At 33.1% G+C, this 19,599-nt stretch overlaps 1 protein-coding gene across 1 annotated transcript in view; it reads right to left on the bottom strand.

Annotated features, from left to right (window-relative positions):
• Positions 1-7,985: 7,985 nt before the first annotated feature.
• Positions 7,986-19,599, bottom strand: part of Nckap1 (NCK associated protein 1) — a 100,740-nt gene continuing 89,126 nt past the window's right edge. Inside the window, exons 27-31 of the mRNA XM_076866892.2 lie at positions 15,526-15,619; positions 12,966-13,082; positions 12,024-12,133; positions 9,949-10,038; positions 7,986-8,906 (exon numbers count right to left, since the gene is read on the bottom strand). Coding sequence (XP_076723007.1) covers positions 8,790-8,906; positions 9,949-10,038; positions 12,024-12,133; positions 12,966-13,082; positions 15,526-15,619 — 528 coding nt within the window. The 3' untranslated portion in view covers positions 7,986-8,789. The remainder of the gene's footprint in view (positions 8,907-9,948; positions 10,039-12,023; positions 12,134-12,965; positions 13,083-15,525; positions 15,620-19,599) is intronic.

Genomic DNA, 19,599 nt, shown 5'->3' with positions numbered 1-19,599 from the left:
GTATACATTCTTATGAATATTAATGTTTCTGATACACATATTCATTCCCTAACCCTAAACATAAAACTACACAAAATTTCATACTAACCCTAAATTTACTCCAAGATCTAAACCCAATTTAACATAAAAGCATGTACATTAACATGAATATTTACATGTGTATTGACTTATATATTCAATTACCAGTGGTAACATTTGCATATATATTATTATACATTCACTTATGTTTCATCCTTGCATTTCCATATTATAATAATTGTACTGATATGACTAACTTCACACCCTTCCCTATTTCAAAACATGTAATTTATGTTTTTATACATATTTTATATGTACATTCTTATGAATATTCATATTTCCCAATTACTTATTCATCCCCTAACCTTAACAGTACCCAATACAAAGTTTAATACTAACCCTAAACGTACCCCTTTAACTAAACATATTTAACATAAAAGCATGCATATTAATATGAGTATTTATGTATATTTGACATATATATTCAATTATCAATGGTATGTTTGCATATATATCATTATATATTCATGTTTATCCATGTGTCCCCAAATTACAAAGATTATATTTGTACAATTCACTTTAAACTCTTCTCTATTTCAAAACTTACATATTTATATGAATTTTCATGCCTATATTTTTATGAGTATTCATGTTTTCAAATATACACATTTATTCTCTAACCTAACCCTAACCCAACATAAAATTGAATATTAAATTTAACTTTCACCCTATACCTAAATTAATTTAACATTAAAACACATATTAATTTGAATAGTCATGTATATTTTGACTTATATATTTAATTACCAATGATATTTTCATATGTTATTATATACTCATGTTTGTAATTTATCCCATGCATCCCCAAATTTTCAAAGGTGTATTAACATGACTCACTTTAAACCCTTCCCTATTTCAAAACATATTTCTATAGATATTCATATAAATTTTAATGTGTACATTCATATGAATATTTAATTTCTGATATACATTCATTCCCCAACCCTAAACCTATCCCTACACAAAATTTAATACCAATCCTAAATTTATTTCTCTACATAAATCTAATTTAACATAAGATCATATATATTAATGTAATATTTGTGTGTATTTTTTCTTAAATATTCAATTCTCAATGGTATATTTTTATATATTATTACATATTCATATGTGTGATTTATCCATGCATCCACAAATTTAAAGAGTCTATTCATATGATTCACCTTAATCCCTTCTCTATTTCAAATCACATATATTTATATGTTTTTATAAGATTTTCATACATACATTCTTTTTTGTAGTTGTAGATGGACAGCATGCCTTTTGTATGTGTTCCTAGTCACTAATGTGATAGATGGTCACTCTGCTACCTCAGTTGCGGGAGGGAGAGATGCAGTGTCAAATCAACACAGACACTAGGAGCTGGTGAGAGAGCTGGCAGATGAAAAAACGGGAGTGAACAAACAAGCTCAGTGGATGTTCAGCAAGCTCAAGCTCATTTACTTTTGGAATGCATACAGCTGTTGTTCAGGTAGGTCGTGCCCACCAATCACACATGAGCTCCTTAACATCTATAAGCCAATCACCTTATGCTTAATGTAACCGCACTATGAGGAAGCACTAAATATTGCTGTCCTGATGGAGGGCAGCCTGGAAGGGTCTTTTAGGGTTAGGGTTTGGGAATAAATATGTATAGTAGGAAACAAATATTCATAAGAATGTGTGCTAATATGTTTGAAAACATATATGTTTTGAAATAACAAAGGGTTTATTCTGAAGTCACTTTTTTAACTTTGGGATGCATGGGTAAATTTTATATATGAATATTTAATAACATATACAAATATACCTTGAATGATTGAATATCAATGTCAAAATACACATAAATATTCATATTATTATATATGCTATTATGGAAAATTATGTTTAGGTATAGGATGAAGATAGAATTAGTATTAAATTTTGGGTAGGATTAGGGCTAGGGAATAATATGTATATCAAAAAATATGAATATTCATGAGAATATATATATGAAAATACGTATGAAACATGATTTGAAATAGGGAAGTGTTTAATGTAAATACAATGGAGTAACTTTTCTTAATTTGGGGATGCATTGATGAAATATATATATGAATATATCATTATATATACAAATATACTATTGATTATTGAATATCTGAGTCAAAATATACATATATTCATATTATTATATATGCTTTTATGTAAAATTATGTTTAGGTACAGAGGTAAGGTTAGGGTTAGTATTAAATTTGGGGTTGGCTTAGGTTAGGATTAGGGAATGAATATGTATATGGGGAAATTGCAACATAATGATTTGCCCATTCAAGGATCAGCTATTATCCTGAAATAAGCATATCTTTTTTAATGGCAAAGTCAATCTCTTTCAATCAATTGCAAATAGAGAGCTCCTTACACTAATCAAATACTAGGAAAGTTATATGTTCCAAAGTGGGGTATCACTTCAGCAGCTAGATTAGCTTCACAGAATTGCCAAAATATCATTTTCGTTAACATAGAACACAATTATTTTGTGAGTTTTAGACTTTTTACAAGAGTGTTTTTCTTTGTTTTCTTTTTCCGGTTTTTGATACTGGGGCTTGAACCCAGGGATGCTTTATCACTGAGCTACATCCACAGTCCTTTTTATTTTTAGACAGGGTCTTGCTATGTTGCTAAGGCTGACCTCAAACTTGCGATCCTCCTGCCTTAGCCTTCTGAGTTGTTGGGATTACAGGAGTGTACCACCACACCTTGCCTAAAAGGAGTATTTTCAAAATTGTTAAATATGTGACATAACTATCTGTGGAATGAAGATAAACTAGGAAAGAATTTGAGTCAGTAGATTAAGTTGAAGAGGACCATAGAGAAAAAGAAAAGAAACAAAGAGGCAAATTACAACTAGGATGGATAGAAAGTGAGCACAGTGTCCTCACATCCACTGTCATTTAACCAGGACATTTTCAGTGCTTAGATAAAGAGCATGTTACAGCAAGAAAAATATGGGCTAGAAATCCAACAGCCATAAATTTTAAATCTCAGCTCTGTCATTAAAAAATTTTGTGACACTGGATAATCTAACGTTTTGAATCAGTTTCTTCATTTATGAAAACTGGGGAAAACTCCCACTGAGCAATTTGGTTGTAAAGATTAAATGAAGTAATGGGCATGCACCTGTCTAGTATTCAAAGTGGCATAACATAAACACTCGTTGCTACTTTCTGCTCCCTCAGCTGTAGTTAAGTTAGTGTAAAGCAGCTTTAAATGCTATTAGACAGAAAAAAACATATGTGAGAGTTCTGAGGCTATGTAGTAAGAATTCAATTCTGGTACCAGATTTAATTCTTGGCCTCTGCAACTTCCTTGCAATGTGAATTGTATAAAGGACTTTATCTTTTCGTAGCTTTGGTTTCCATATTAGTAGATGGGACTACTCATCATATAGTGTCAGAACTAAATGAACAATATCGAGAGGATTAAATTAGATAAAACTTAGCACACAGTGTGGTACATAGTGAGCTCTCAATAAATACTAGCCAGAATTTTTGGCTTAGACAAAACCTCTAGCATCATTGAAGGTCAAACTTTTCCCTCCTTACCATCACAAGTCCTGCCCACTGGACCTTGCATCAGACTGCACTCAAAGACTTGTATATTTTGGCTAATGGTTAAGAATTAGGAAAGAAGGGATGCTCAGATTTAATGTGGGAAATTATGATTATTTGCTCCCCAGCTTCAGCCTTGGCAAAGTCTCAAACACCTACTTCACTGTACTTCCTGACATACAGCACTTGTGTGTAATCAATGACCATGTGATTAAAGGATATGGCTATACCTAATTGCTATAGTACTCTAGTTCATTATTAATAATTGATTAATAAAAACATTGTACATATAATGTGGAATGAAAATCGTTTTTATATGCTGAATTCTATCCAATCAGCTGGTGTAAATGTACCTTCAGAATGCAAGCCCTTCTTATATACTTGCTGAAGATTCTTTCTACTCAAGACAAAGACACTGAAATTGTTGTGAATACAGCTAAAGTTGATATGTAAATACAAATTCAAAAGCAATATTTTCATCTTGGGATTTGTATTTGCAACATTACTCTATTGCCACATTTCTAGAACCAAGATGTTAGTCCATTTGGGCTGCTGTAACAAATGTCTTAGACTGTTTTGCTTATAAACAAGAGTAATGTATTTCTCACAGTACTGAAATCTGAAAAGCTCAAGATCAGGTGCTGGCAGATTTGGTATTTGTCAAGGGCTTTTTGGCAAAGATGGCAACTTCTGTGTCTTCATATGGGGGAAGGGGCAAGGAGGTCTCTGGAACCTCTTATGTAAGGTTAGCCCAGTTTATGAGAGTTCCACATTCTGACATAATCACCTCCCAAAGGCCCATATCATTAATACCATCATAAGGTGATCAGGTTTCAACCTGTGAATTGAGGGGGGGGGGGCGAGACACAAAAATTCAGAGCATAGCACATGGTTTAGGAACAATATTTTTTCCTCAACCACATGATGCAGTAAATACTAGAAAAACATACTAGAAATAAAAAGGGGAGATGCTTTTACTCTGGTCAATTACAAATGGAGAAAAAGCAAATTCTAATTTGGTAGCCTTCATCATGGGTTGCTCCTTACTCTCTACTCCATTCTTCAAAGTAACTATTTAATATCTTAAGTGAGTAATTTGATGAGTTTGGGGGGTAATTTAACTGCTGGTAATGCTGAAAAACTAATGATTCTAAACTGTTAGATTTTTTGTTTAATGATCAATGTTCTAATAAAGTTAATTTTTTTAAAAAATCATTTATTCATGTATTCTAAAAGCTTATCCTATGATAAAGTTCTGTTTGGGCCTGGGCCAATATTAACTTCAAGATTCATGTAGTACTTGATAAATATGTGTATTTAAGTGCACTGTGAATGTGACTCAGCCATATACCACAGGAGAGGCATGGTTATCAGCAAAGCCACACACCCTGTACAGCCCTGTCTCCAGGTCATCTGTCTGCCAGGTTCATGGACCTCATGTCAGAGGTTGACCAGGACACTACTATACCAATAGTTATGTCCATCTATCTCACTCCTCAATTAGGAGAAAGAAGATAAGGGAGTGGGTTGCACATTTAGATGAAAAATAAGACATGGCCCTCTGTGGCTAGGTTCTAGACTTCAGATTGCCAATTTATCCCATTTTGTTATTTTCAGGCCAGAATAATAGGCTGAAAACTTGTCTTAAAAATGAAATATTCCAGAGTTCAATATGCTTGATGTGTGGACTGTTAATAACAGTAATATGTATGGAAAGTTTGGCTCATGCAAGAATGGATAAAATATTAGGATACTTAAAGCAACTTTCCATTTTGAAAATTAACAAAGAGTCACAAATATTTAATTTTCCTTTCAGTTCAACAGCATCATAATCACCCCCCACAAAAAAAACAGCATTTTTGTATTAAAGATTAAGACATGAAAGCTTTCAAACAAATCTTCTTCCCCAAAGACAGAGATCATGGCAAATCTTCACAAAAGAGGGCATTTTGTCTATTTAGAAATGCAGGCTAATGCCACCCAATGAATTGAGGGTTTATGCTGTCATTTCAAGTAACTATAAAGAAGTAATCAAAGATGTAAGGAGTTACTACTTTAAGGATTATTCACAAAAATCTTACAAATAGGTAGCTGAAATCTCACCTAAACAAGTCATTAAAATAGAATGAACATGATTACATACTACATTAACTATTAGGTAACAGTTCACTGGCAAAATTTCAGCTTGGTTCAGAAGACCTCATAGCATACACCAGACTTTACCATTTTCAGATTAATGCCAGAGCATATCAGTGAATTAATGTTCATTTATTTATTTTTTTATTAACCAACCAGGGTTAGACTGGATGTGCACTGATTAAACAAGCAAGGAAAGAAAGAAGGCTGACTGGGAAAGTAAAAGAGCTGGTCAGCCAAATGGGAGGCTAATAGAAAGTCCCTGACCACTCCTTGTGCCAGAGATATTAACAGGTACACTGTTCACTAACTTCTCATACATGTCAAGTTTGTGATTGCCTCCTGGGCCTTTACCTACACTGCTCAGCCTCAGTCCTGTTGTGGTTCATGCTGATCCTTCATGTATTAGTTTAAGCATGTCCTCTTCAGGTCTTTCTGATGACACTTTCTACAGTAGTGCCCCCACAGACTCCCTTACTGCCTCCCAGCATATCATCATAGACACTTTGCTATCATCAGCAGAAGGCTGCTCCCTTTACTGTCCACCAGCACTAAAATGCAACTAGGAAAGGGGAAAAGGGAAACTATTTTGCTCACCATTATATCCAAGCATCCAAAACTATTTGCTAAATATTTATCATTTGCTTAGTGAATGAATGGAAAAGTGGTAAAAAGCAAGCAATTTGACTTCTCAGAAATTTCCTAAGGAAATAACAGGTCAAGTTCACCAAGATATAGATACAAGATACTTATAATAATGAAAAACAAGAAATTGTCTACATGTTCATCCAAATAAAAATTTTTAAATTAGTCATGGTATATATGAATGCACTAAAAAGAATACCAAAAAATTTCTATTTTTGAGTGAAATAAGCAGATTACAGGTCAGTATTATGGTATGATCATATTACTGTAGAGAAAACAATGGAAAAAGCGTAAGTTTAAAGGAAAATAACAAAGGGTAAAACAAGACATGAAAAATGATAGTTATCAATTTATTTTTAACTTTTTCCTCCAAGTTGCCTTTGGGCCTCCAACCCCATGGGGGGTGGGGTAATCAAATAAAATATAAGTCATTAAGGATGTTTGTATATATGAGAAAGAAATTTTGGAAAAGAGAAACAAACTTCAGATGACTATGAAAGCGTGATCTTTTCTTGTTATTAACAGTGGTAGAAAATGCCTATTTTGTAACCTTATTGTCTTGCAGATATTCCAAAGTACACATATTCAAATACCTATTTTACTTCTCAAGATAGTATTGCCAACAAAATTATTGCCTATCTAATATTTTGAAGTCAACTGCATTAAATCTTAGCCTGACTACACAGTGAACAGTTGAGACTACTTTAAGTCTGAAACTATTTCTTTTTAAAATTTCTTTTCAAAAAATCCCATGGGAACTACTAAAATTTTTCAACAGTGACAACCATTCCCTGCCTTAAATATAAACTGAATAAATTGTACATAAAATCACAGTATGATAATCTTATGGCACAGTAATTTCATTCCACTCAGTTAGAAACATTCTAACTGAGTTCACATCAGCTTTCTTTTATCTCCACACAAGCTACTAGTATATACACAGGAAGCTGTGAACAACAGCTCTTTATTATATCCAGACACAAAGCTGTTGAGTAACAGCCTTTACAATGCCAATCAAAGAGCAAAACATCTGGTGAGTTTTCAAACTAAATGACTTGCTTTGCTCTACGTGCCAACCACCAAGCAAAAGGCCCTTTATGTATTTCCCATTCATTATTCACTGATGTTACAGTTCTGAACAACATTCACACTAGTTCCATGATCATTCAATGTCCCCCTATTCTTTTAAATAACTCCATTTGTTAACAGATATAATTAGCGAGCTAATGGCACACAAATTTTCTTTTAGTTCTTCATTTTAAAATAATGTCATGTAATTTTATTTTCTAATTGAAATATTTTTTCCAATGGAATATTTTTCAAAACATTTAAACAAAGGGCTGGGGATGCAACTCAGAGGTAGAATGCTTTTCTAGCATGGGCAAGGCCCTATGTTCAATCCCTAGCAATGCAAAAAAAAAAAAAACCAAAAAAACGACTTTTAATAGCTGACGTGGTATCAAATGCTATACTTCAGATTCTCCTAAACTAAGTTTATACTGGAACTTTCACATTGTGGGATAAATTTCCAAAGATCTTAATTAAAGAAATCATTCAAACTGTGATACAGTCTATTGTTTATTTTATGTTATGGCAGGTACACTTGAATTTCAAAAATTTAAAACATATAAAAAGTGGTTAGGGACTAACATTTGTATCAATAGTTGATAAATGTCTAAGATTGTTTATTATACAGCAGGATACAATGGTAGTGCTAATGCCAACAGGGCACCATGAAATTATTCTAAAATTATCACTAGGCTTTATACAAGCAACAATATATGCTGCTGTTTTAGAATTTTGGGACATGACCTGCTTCTAACACTAAGCAGTTCTTTAACATTTTCAATGTTATACAGTGTTAGAGTATTTAGTTTGGCAATTGTTTCAAAATAAAGTAGAAATGTATTCATAACATCACAGAAATGCACATCCAATTTTGTTTTCAATAAGAACATAGGTACAGATCAGAACTCTTCCCTATATGAAATAATTTACACACAGATGAATGCTATAATATCACTATCTAAAATAATCACTAAATACAATTTTTTTTCAGAAATAAACAAGCAAAGGTTTTTTTCCCATTATCAAATATCAAAAACATATAGATAATATATGTCTTTCAAACAAATGATACTCTAAAATTATAGGAATAATTTCAGTGAATTCAGTAATGTGCAAACTAAATTAACCTACTGTAGTACAATTATATTAAGAAACGAATGATCAGAAAATACAACCATATGAAAGAAATCTATAATCCACAAAACTGTTTTTCAGGCCTTAAGGTAAAATAGTTCCACAGTTTACAGATAAAACCGAGGCAACAAAATGCGTGCTTGTCTTGAATAAGTAGATATTTTATGCAGAAGATGTAACACTTTGTTTGTAGACAGCATGGTATGCATTTCTCAGCAACACATAAGGAAAACAAGATTCCAAAAGATCCATTGTCAGGAATGGTGATTCCTGTACAATCTGAAAAATTCCAAAAATGCAAAAAAATTCAGGTTATTTGCAATAGGAACATTTACTGCTCTAATTAGAAATAAACACAAATTATTTTCCCTTTACTTTAAAATCTACAATGTAAATGTGTCATAGTGAATTCTATCAAAATGTTTTAAAATGATAATTTCCAATGAAATCAATCAGTAGAAAAATATTGAGCATTTTCATTGTCTTCAACAATATACTAGACATAAAAAAGAATATAAAAATATTTAAAATATGGTCCATACCATTAAGTTTAACTAGAGACTCAAGACTAAATTAGAAATCAAGATCAAACCTAAGACCAACTATAATTAAGTGAGAAGCTATAAATATTAAGAGTTCAAAAGAGCAGAAAGATTAATGTATGCCAGAGTAAGATTACCTGGAAAGACTACCTGGAAACACTACCTGGAAAAAGATTTCAACTGTGGGGTATGTTAAGTCTTTAAGACAGACACAGAACTCTGCAGGTAAAGTAAATGACTCTTAAGTAAAGGAAGAGCCAGGCAGGAGAAACAAGCATAGCTGGATCAGAGACACTGCAGGGAAGGAACTGACAAGGCAGAGAGAATTATAGGAAACTATAGTATATGGGCAAAATAGTCAGAATGGAGAAAAATCAGTAAACTGGAAGAGAACTGAAACTCATAAACTGGGAAAAAATAAGGCCCAAGTATTTCCCAACAGGTTGAAAAGCCCTTCATAAAAGAATACCCTCTTAGTTAATGCTAACTTTGATTTTACTATTTTCTGATATTAGCTTAATGATAAAATGAGTGATGCCAGTCTTTTCACAATTTCTACAAAGTAATATGGCTTGGGTTGAGCGAATACAAGAAATGAAGACATTCAGATGGGGATTGAAATGGGGTAAATTAAATTTCATGCATACATGATTATGTAAAAATGAACCCAGCTATTACATACTATAATCCACCAATAAAAGCAAAACATAATAATTCAGCACCAAGAAAAAGACATTCAAATTACTTTCATTATTAATGAAAATTAAAATAAAACTTACCATATCTAACAGTAAATAAACAGATTCCCTGTTTCTTGTTGTAGTTTTATCTGTTTCCTGGCCAATTTTCAGTAGACTGGAGGATGCAAGCTTAAAAGTACATGTACATATTGAGTTTTTAACAAAATGTTCATCAATTACTAATTTATTTTCAGTATGCTTCACCTTCCAACACATTTCAATCATTCAGTACTACATATAAAGTAATGATAAACTTAGATATCTTCATTCAAGCAATAATTTAGAGAGCTATTAAGGTATAAATGTAATCAAATATTCTTACTGATCTTGAAAACACACTTTTCAAAATGATTCACATTATTTTCTCTCTTACCAGTACCTGTATTAAATATTCAGTGGTTTCTCTACCACCACCACCACCACCCCCACTCCTGGTTTCACTTTTCAGGGTCAGAAAATACGAACTGGAAAATTACAGAAATAAACGTTTCCTAAGTTTTAGATTCCATGCCATTCTAAGCAGTGTGATGAAATCTCATACCATACCCTTCCATACAGCCAGGGAGATGAATCATCCCTTTGTCCAGCATATCCATACTGTATATATTACCTACCCAACAGCCATTCAGTTAACTGTCTTAGTTATCAGATTGACTGTGGCACTAATGTAGTACTTGTGTTCCAATAACCCTTAATTTACTGTGTAATAGCCCTAAAGCACAATAGCAGTGATGCTGGCAGTTTTAAAGAAAAGAAAAGCAATTAACTGCTTCCTGTAAGTAAAAAGGTCAAAGCTGTCAACTTAGAGAAAGAAAAAAGTCACATGCTAAGACTGCTAAGATTTACAGTAAGAACAAATCTTTTATCTTAAAATTATGTAGGAAGAAAAAATTTGTGCTAGTTTGCTGTCACATCTCAAAATAGTAAGGTTATAGCCATACTACATATCAAGTGCTTGCTTAAGATGAGAAAGGCATTGAATTTGGGATAGAAGACACAAACAGAAAAGGTATTCCAAATTATGGCAACATGTGCAAGAAAGAACTAAAACTATATATAAAGACTTTTCAGCAAAGGATTCCCTAAAATGAATGTCTCCACGCAATTTATTCCAAATAAGGGATGATTGCAGAGATTCACAAACAGGTTTGGTTTGAAAACTATAATAATTACCGGAGAGGCTGCATTTGCTAATGAAGAAACTGCTGCTACATTTTCGGTAGAGTCAAAGATACTGATGAAGGAGAAAGGATACCTTCTCCAAGTCTTCAATTATGATGAAACCAGGCTCTTCTAGAAGAAGATGCCAAATAGAATTTAAAGGACAGATTAACTCTGATACTATGTATCAACACTGCAGGGACTATGATACAGCCAGTCACACAAGGTACAGGGTGAAGAACCCAAGAGTTCTCAAAAATAAAAATCATCTACCCATGTTCTGGCAACATAATCAGAAATTGTACAGGTACCAATTGCTTGTTTATGGAATGGTTCTTCCAATGCTTCATCTCAGAAGTGAAAAAATATGTGGAAGAGGAAGAACAGTTGGAATCCGAAAGTCTATTAACAGGTAATGTACCTAGCACTCCAGAATCTGTCCACTATGAAAATGAAAAAGCAGAGGCTGTATTTTTACCTCCAAATACAATCTCTGCATCAGTCCCTTGTCCATGCATTGTTCAATTTGTCAAGGCCACATACACCCACTTGGTATTTGACTGCGTTCAATCAGCAATTGATACAGATCTAATCTGGACATAATACAGTGGTGGGAATCATTCACTATTGCTAATGCACTAACGTTCATCAAAGTTGCAATGGATGAAAACCAGAAACTGTATGAAGAACTTATGGAGTGACTGTTCCTTGATTTTAATGCCTTGCTTTCACATGTTCCTCCCTCCAAAATAAAACACCCAATAAACACTAAAAGGAAAACGTACTTTATATACTTGAGAAAATAATGTGAAAACAAATATGCCATTAAAAAATGCTCAATAAAATGTCAGAGAAAGAGAGACAGAGAGACAGAGAGAAAGTTTACTCTATTTACATCTCACACTTATAATTTTTAGTTTTCTTTATGAGTTTTGTTTTCTGATTGTACATACCGCCAGAAATTCTTTAAGACGGTCTTCAATGCTTCCTTTGTGAATTGTAAATAAAGCTGCTGCGATCTGGTTGATGGCTTTAGCCAAGCAATGTATGTTGTTGCAGTGCCCTTTTAGAAAAGTACAAATAAGGTTATGTTGATCCCAAAATATCTGTGCAACCCTCAACTATCAAGAAATAGAAGGCAAGTCTTTGATGACTTCACAATCTCTATAAATAAATAATGATTAAAAGAGTTGGGGCACAAACTGATTTGTTCTCCTTTTACTTTCATAAAGACTAGTGTTCTTAAAAGTAATATATCACTGGGTGTGGTGGTGCACGCCTGTAATTCCAGCGACTTAGGAGGCTGAGATAGGAGGATCGCAAATTCAAAACTATCCTCAATAACTTAGCAAGGCACTTGTAAATCAGTGAGACCCTGTCTCTAAATAAAATATAAAGAAGGGATGGGGATGTGGCTCAATGGTTAAGCACCCCTGAGTTCAATTCCCGGTGCCAAAAAAAAAAAAAAAAAAAAAGGCAATATAGCAAGGTAACAAAAAATGTTCAGGTCTGTATTATATTAAACATACATACACTTTAAAAAAATCCTTAAAAGAAATCATGCATTGACTTTATACTATCACTGAAACATAAGATGATAAGATCCTTTACAATCATTTTATCATTCAATCTTAAAATAATCTTATGATCTAGATACTCCCTCACCATACTCTAACATGCACACGTTCAGCCATGTGTGAACTCACTTACATACATTTTAGATATCAGAAACTAGGGCTTCAAAAAAGAAATACACTACCCCAGGTTACATAGCTAGTTAAGTGGCAGAACTTAAGTCATATAAAGGAGCATCAATTACCTGAAGAGAAAAATAGCTACTATACCAAAACCAATGATTTTTTTTCATTGCCCAAACAATTTTAAACCATGATTACCTTCTATAGCAGGGCTGTACTGAGACATTACGTTACTAGCTAGTGTTGGCAAAGAAACTGCTACAAAGACCATGAGGAGGCAGGCAATTTTATATTCTTCTTCTGGACTAATGTTTTCTATTGGAGAAAAATTAAGAATAAAATCAAGCAATTTCTTCAAGATTAGTTAAGAGTTGATAATTTAAACTTTTTAAATGTAAAAATTTATATTTATTTAGATAATTATTTTAAAATTGACTATTTTACTAAAAAATTAAAGTATTTTAACAGAACTCTTTAAACCTGGTCACAATTTTGTTATAAGAAACACAGAAAAAAATAGAAAGAAGACCAGTAAAGTAGAGAAAGGGGAATAGGGAGCAAGGAAGGAACAGAAAGAGGAAGTAGTAGGAACTAAAAAGGAACAAATTATATTCTCTGAATGTATGATTATATCAAAATGAACCCCCAATATTACACATAACTATATTACACTAATAATAAAAATATTTAAAAAATATTTATTACTATTGGCTCTTATCAGTACTCAGGCATATATATATATATATATGTATATGCCTGAGTAGCTGATATATATATTTACATATATATATTTTTTTAAACAATATCTTTATTTGTTTATTTTTATGTGGTGCTGGGGATCAAACCCAGGGTCTCACGCATGCAAGGCAAGCGCTCTACCACTGAGCTAAAGCCCCAGCCCTACTCAGGCATTATTTTGGGGGACTTTTAATGAAACAGTTAAGGCAAGATTTTATTTTTAAAATTTTATTTAGTTAGAGTAACTGAATCCTAAAATCTCCCAAATGAAAACTGATGATAAATTACTATAATTCTATATACTACAATTTAGAAAATTTACCTCATAAATTATTATAATCACCCCCCAAATCCTTGATTTTTCCTGAAGTAAATATGACTATGATTTGAAATTTACTATTTAAAAGATATATACATGGAGCTGAGGTTTGGCTCAGTGGTAGAGCGCTTGCCTAGTATGTGTGAGGCATGGGTTCGATTCTCAGTACCACATAAAAAAAAATAAAAATAAGGGCTCATTCACAACTAAATATATATATACACACACACACACACATATATATGTGTATATATATATATATTTTTTTTAAAAAGATATATATGGAAAGTAAACTGGATTTCTAGTCTCTATTTCAGAAGACAGAAGGAACCGCCATGAATGAAGATATCTGTAACTACCTTAAATCATTTAAGACAGTAACTTTCTATAAAATATTTATTGTAACATATACTCGAATTGTGAGTTACATAGACATCTGGCCTCTTATCAGATACCTGAGAACTTCCAGGACCCTACTATTTACCATCACATATAATTAAGAATTGAACACAAGAAAAAAGCCACAATGTTTGCAAAAACTTGATTATTTAAAAAAATAGCTATAGCAAATCAAGTAATAATTACCCACATGATTATAATTAACATACTATATGAATGAAGAAACAAAAAAAATCATTAAATGAGAAAGGAACTGATAAACCTAACAAAACACCATACTACTACTGCCTCAAAGGGTTGGGGGAAAGCATTTCAGTACCAGAAACAGAAGAAATGCTATTTAAATTATAGACAAATCCAGAGTCATCAGAGCTTCTGGGTACTACATATCAAAAGGTTTGCCTTAAAGTTATTTGAAATGTTTAACATTATTTAATGATGCACAAATTCTTTATGGTAAATAACTCTAGTCCAATTAAAATAGCACACCATTTTCTAGACACCAATTTTTTGCTATCAAATGGACTGACCGTCTCCCACCAGCATACAAAAACTGTTACCTTTTCTATCTTAAAAAAAAAAAAAAAAATACTTCTCATGGGCTGAGAATATAGCTCAGAACTAGAACACTTGCTTAACATGTGGGAGGCCCTGAGTCTAATCCCCAGCAGCATGCGCACATGCAGCCTTCCATTGATTTTTCTCCTGTCTATAGCTACTATAATTTTGTTTCCCTTTACAAAAAAACTATTTGAGTTGCTTTATACTTACTATAAAACAACTAATTCCAAATTCCTTTCCTCTATTCATCATTAAGGGCTCTCTAGTTTGTCTTTTGCCCCTAAAACTCGATTGACATTGATCTTGTCAGCATAACTCTTTAACTCTACATAGTTAATCATTCTTTCTGGAAAGATGCTCTTCTCTAGTGTTCTTCAAATTCACTGATACTTTCTTCTCTGTTGGATTTTTGGTGGTTCTTCCTCTTTTCCTGGAGCTCTGAAGGAAAGACTCAATTTATACTTTGATCCTCTCCACTGCTGCATATATATACACTAAGCCACTTTAGTAACCTCATCCAGTCCTATAGTTAAGAGATCATCTACGTGAAAACTATGCTACTGTATGAACTCCAGATGGCAGGGATCTTTTGTTTTTTTTTCTACTGATATAGTACCAACACCAAAAATTATAAACACAGTTTGAACATAAAGCAAGTATTTGAATAAATGGATAACTATCACACTTAAATATCTATGTTGCCTGGATAATTTTAACTACATGTGTACTAATGCATTTTACCTGATTTTTGTGAGGACAGAGCTACAACCAAGGCAGGATCAATCTCACAAGGTAATCCAGCAGCTGATGATAATTCATACACATTCATTGCAACCTGACAAAAATACAAGAATTACAGAATAAGAAATATGTTAAGAAATTTCTGAGTTTACTCTAGTAAGAAAAAATTTACTGTTCAAATCAGAGTCTGCTTATTAAGAATACAAGAGAATTTCTGAAACTTGGCGTAAGCAGAAACTATAGCTATACCGTAATTAGCCTACACTGAACAATTGCTTTATTACTTTGATTCACTGCTGGCTATCACCTCCTACTGTTAGGCCAAACAAAACTTGTATATTTTCTGTGGCAAATTTCAGAAGAGTCATTCTAAAGTTACTATTTTTCTCAGAAGCATAATTATAAAATTCTAAGTCAAAAGAGATATAAGGGCTGGGAATGTGGATCAAGTGGTAGCACGTTCGCCTGGCATACGCGGGGTGCTGGGTTCGATCCTCAGCACCACATAAAAATAAAGATGTTGTGTCCACCAAAAACTAAAAAATAAATATTAAAAAATTCTCTCTCTCTCTTAAAAAAAAAAGATATAAAATATCAAGTCAAAAGTAATACTAGGGGGGCTGGGGTTGTGGCTTGACGGTAGAGTACTTGTCTAGCATGTGCAACCCTGGGTTCAATCCTCAGCACCACAAAAAAATAAATAAATAATAATTATAAAAGTTCTCGGGATTAATTAAAAAAAAAAGTAATACTAGGGGAGAGCCCGCCTGCTCTGCCACACCGAGAACCGTATATCCAGAGAGAGGCCCAGCTCGCCCGCCACACTTCTGCACAGAGAGATACCTACCCCAGCACACCATATGGAGAGTCACCCCGTGCTGGGATCCCTAATTCACCAAAGCTTGGGTCCACAGCTCAACATCAGGATATATAGAGGCTTGAGGCTGCCACCACCACAAAACTGGGATATTGCTACTTCTATCGAGGGACAACAATAAGGACCTGGTAAGACATCACCAAGGTACCCGTGGGTCTGGCTGCACCAGAGGTTTCTCTACTAGGAGTGCTAACAGTTATTCTATTGCTGAGGTAACAGGGAGTCTTGAATGGGGTTGCCTATCTCTTGTTTCTCCTACTAACAGCCAACTTCTCATGATTACCCTCTCACTAGTCAAATTATCTAATATCTCCATATTTTCACATTCTACCTCATAAACATCTCAGCCAAGCCCCCATGCTCCCTTCTACCATTAGAAACTGTAAACCATTACACAAATCTATTGACTCTATGGTAGAAGATAATCGATCTCATCATTTCTGATTATAGTGACAAGACTGTAAATGTAAAACTAAAAGCTGATATATGGCTGCACATTGGGTACACTGAGTGCTGTAATATTGATCTCCCCCTTAAAAATGAGGTATTGGTAACCTATTGGGACACTTTATAAGACAATAGGGCAAAAGCTGTCATAACTTGGATCTACACTGCAAGAGAGGAAAACACACAGACATTATGAAAAAACAAGGGAGGAAAGTGCTCCAAACAAATCAAGATACTACAACAATAGAATCCATAGATAGTACAGTAGGTGAAATGTCAGCGAAGGAGTTCACAATATACATAACTAAAATGATTTGGGAATTAAAAAAAAAACCTAAGTGAGCAGATACAGGCAAAAATTGAACATTCCAACAAAGAGATAAGAGAAAAAACAGGCGACCATTGATCACACCAACAAGAGGATGAGAGTAAATACAAGTTGCAAGAGATTACTTCAAGAAAGAACTAGAGATGATGAAAAAAAAAAAAAAAAAACACAGAAATCCTTGAAATGAAAGAAACAATAAGCCAGTTAAAAAACAACAGGTAGTACCACCAACAGACTAGATCACTTGGAAGACAGGACCTCAGACAAAGACAAAAGATACAATCTTGAAAATAAAGTTGTCCTCACAGTGAAGATGGTAAGAAACCACGAACAGAAAGAATATCAAAGAATTATGGGATACCATTAAAAGACCAAATCTCTTCACAATCTCTTCAATGAAATAATACCAGAAAATGTCCCAAGCATGAAGAATGAATTGGAAAATCAAATACAAGAGGCCTATAGGACACCAAATGTACAAAATTACAAGAGACATTATAATGAAATGCCTAGCATACAGAATAAGGATAGAATTTTAAAGGCTGCAAGAGAGAAAAATCAGATTACCTATAAGGGAAGACCAATTTGGATCTCAGCAAAATTTTCAACCCAGATTCTCAAAGCCAGGAGATTGTGGAACAACTTATACCAAACTCTAAAATATAATGGATGCCAACCAAGAATCCTCTATCTAGCAAATTAAGCTTCAAATTTGACAATGAAATAAAAACTTTCCATGATAAACAAAAACCAAAAGAATTTACAGCAATAAAGCCTGCACTATAGAATATTCTTGGCAAAATATTCCACAAAGAGGAAATGAAAAACAACAATGAAAATCTGCAAAGGGAAGAACTACAATAATGGAAAAGCCAACCAAAGGAAAAACCAAGTCAAGCTAAATACCAAAAACTAAACAAAAGAACCGGTAATACAAATCATGTCTCAATAATAACCCTAAATGTTAATGGCCTAAACTCACCAATCAAAAGACACAGGCTGGTAGATTGGATTAAAAAAAAAAAAAACAATATGCTACCTTCAAGAGACTCATTTCATAGGAAAAGACGCCCACAGACTGAAAGCGAAAGGTTGGGATAAAATATAATATTCACATGGTCTACGTAAATAAGCAGAGGTTTCCATCCTCATATCAAATAAAGTAGTCTTTGACCAAACTAAATCAAAAGAGATAAAGATGGACATTTCATATTGCTGAAGGGAACCATACATTAATAAGACATAACAGTTATAAATATATATGCCCCAAACAATGGAGCATCTATATTCATGAATAAAACTCTTTTCAAGTGCAAGAGTCAAATAGAGCATAGCACAATAATAGCAAACCTCTTTCATCACTGGATAGATCATCCAAACAAAAGCTAAAGAAAGAACCTATAGAACTAAATAATATAATCAATAAATTAGACTTAACTGACCTATATATATATTATCCATCAATGAGCGAATACAGTTTCTTCTCAGTAGCACATGGATCCTTCTCTGAAACAGACCATATATTATGCCACAAAGCAAATCTTAGTAAATACAAAAAAGTAGAGATACTACCCTGTATTCTATCAGACTACAACAGAATGAAATTAGAAATCAATGATAAAATAAAAAATAAAAGATACTCTAATACCTGGAGACTAAATAATATGCTAGTGAATGAACAATGGGTTGCAAAAGACATCAAGGAGGAGATTAAAAAATTCTTAGAGGTAAATGAGAACACTGATACAACATATCATAATCTCTGGGACACTATGAAGGCAGTTCTAAGAGGAAAGTTCATTGCAGGGAGTTCATTTCTTCAAAGAAGAAAAAGTAAACAAATAAATAATCTAACATTACATATCAAAGCCCTAAAGAACAAATCAACCACAAAAGCAGAAGATGAAACAACTGAAAAAATTGACAATACAAAAAGTTGGTTCTTTGAAAAAGTAAATAAAAATGATAAACCATTAGCCATGCTAATGAAGAGAAGGAGAGAGAAAACTCAAATTACTAACATCTATAATGAAAAAGGAAATATTATGACGGACACTACAGAAACACAGAAGATAATTAGAAATTATTTTGAAAATTATACTCCAATAAAAAAGAAAATATCGAAGGCATCAACAAATTTGATATGCCCAAACAAAATCAGAATGATATAGAGGACACCATCAGAAGCCTACCAACCAAGAAAAGCCCAGGACTAGATGGATACACAGCTGTATTTTATAAGACATTCAAAGAAGAACTAACACCAATACTTCTCAAACTATTTCATAAAATAGAAAAAGAGGGAATACTTCCAAACACATTCTATGAGGCTAATATCACCCTGATTCTAAAACCGGACAAAGAAACTTCAAAGAAAGAAAACTTCAGACCAATATCTCTAATAAATATAGATGCAAAAATT

The sequence above is a fragment of the Callospermophilus lateralis genome, chromosome 9 (assembly GCF_048772815.1).
Source record: "Callospermophilus lateralis isolate mCalLat2 chromosome 9, mCalLat2.hap1, whole genome shotgun sequence".
NCBI lineage: Eukaryota > Metazoa > Chordata > Mammalia > Rodentia > Sciuridae > Callospermophilus > Callospermophilus lateralis.
Note: the sequence above shows the minus strand (reverse complement) of the source record. Positions and strands in the feature narration are given on the sequence as shown.